The sequence below is a fragment of the Sinocyclocheilus grahami genome, unplaced genomic scaffold (genome assembly GCF_001515645.1).
Source record: "Sinocyclocheilus grahami isolate Dianchi unplaced genomic scaffold, SAMN03320097.WGS_v1.1 scaffold1574.1, whole genome shotgun sequence".
In the NCBI taxonomy this organism is placed as follows: domain Eukaryota; kingdom Metazoa; phylum Chordata; class Actinopteri; order Cypriniformes; family Cyprinidae; genus Sinocyclocheilus; species Sinocyclocheilus grahami.
Window position 1 is genome coordinate 1 of NW_015506753.1, and position 387 is coordinate 387.

A 387-nucleotide genomic window follows, 5' to 3' on the forward strand; every position below is an offset into this window, starting at 1 on the left:
TTTTCTTAATTTACGCGAGAAAATGATCAAACCGCGCCGATTATTTAAAAAACGCGAGTTCTTACATGTCCTGCATCCATATGATATAATAACACACAACAGCGAAGAAGTCCAGACGGGGGGACTTTTATTGTGGTTTGTGGTGTGACGCGCGAGAGCGGAAGTGAGGTCGTGAGTTTCCGGCAGATGAGGCAGAATAAACGATGCTGGATTTGATGTGTTTCGTTCAAGAACAAAGGAGGAAACTATTCGTCTAGTTAAAGAATAAAGAGTGAAATATTCAGTGGTTGAACAGAAACAACATTATCAATGTTAGCGGACTCAGGTGAGACTCATTTCACCTTGCGTGTGTGTGTGTGTGTGTGTGTGTGTGTGTGTGTGAGAGAG

General features: G+C 42.6%; 1 protein-coding gene across 1 annotated transcript in view; it reads left to right on the plus strand.

Annotated features, from left to right (window-relative positions):
• The first annotated feature begins 120 nt into the window (after positions 1 to 120).
• Positions 121 to 387, plus strand: part of LOC107571271 (lysine-specific histone demethylase 1B) — a 21,048-nt gene continuing 20,781 nt past the window's right edge. Inside the window, exon 1 of the mRNA XM_016257587.1 lies at positions 121 to 325. Within this exon, the coding sequence (XP_016113073.1) occupies positions 310 to 325 (16 nt within the window). The 5' untranslated portion in view covers positions 121 to 309. The remainder of the gene's footprint in view (positions 326 to 387) is intronic.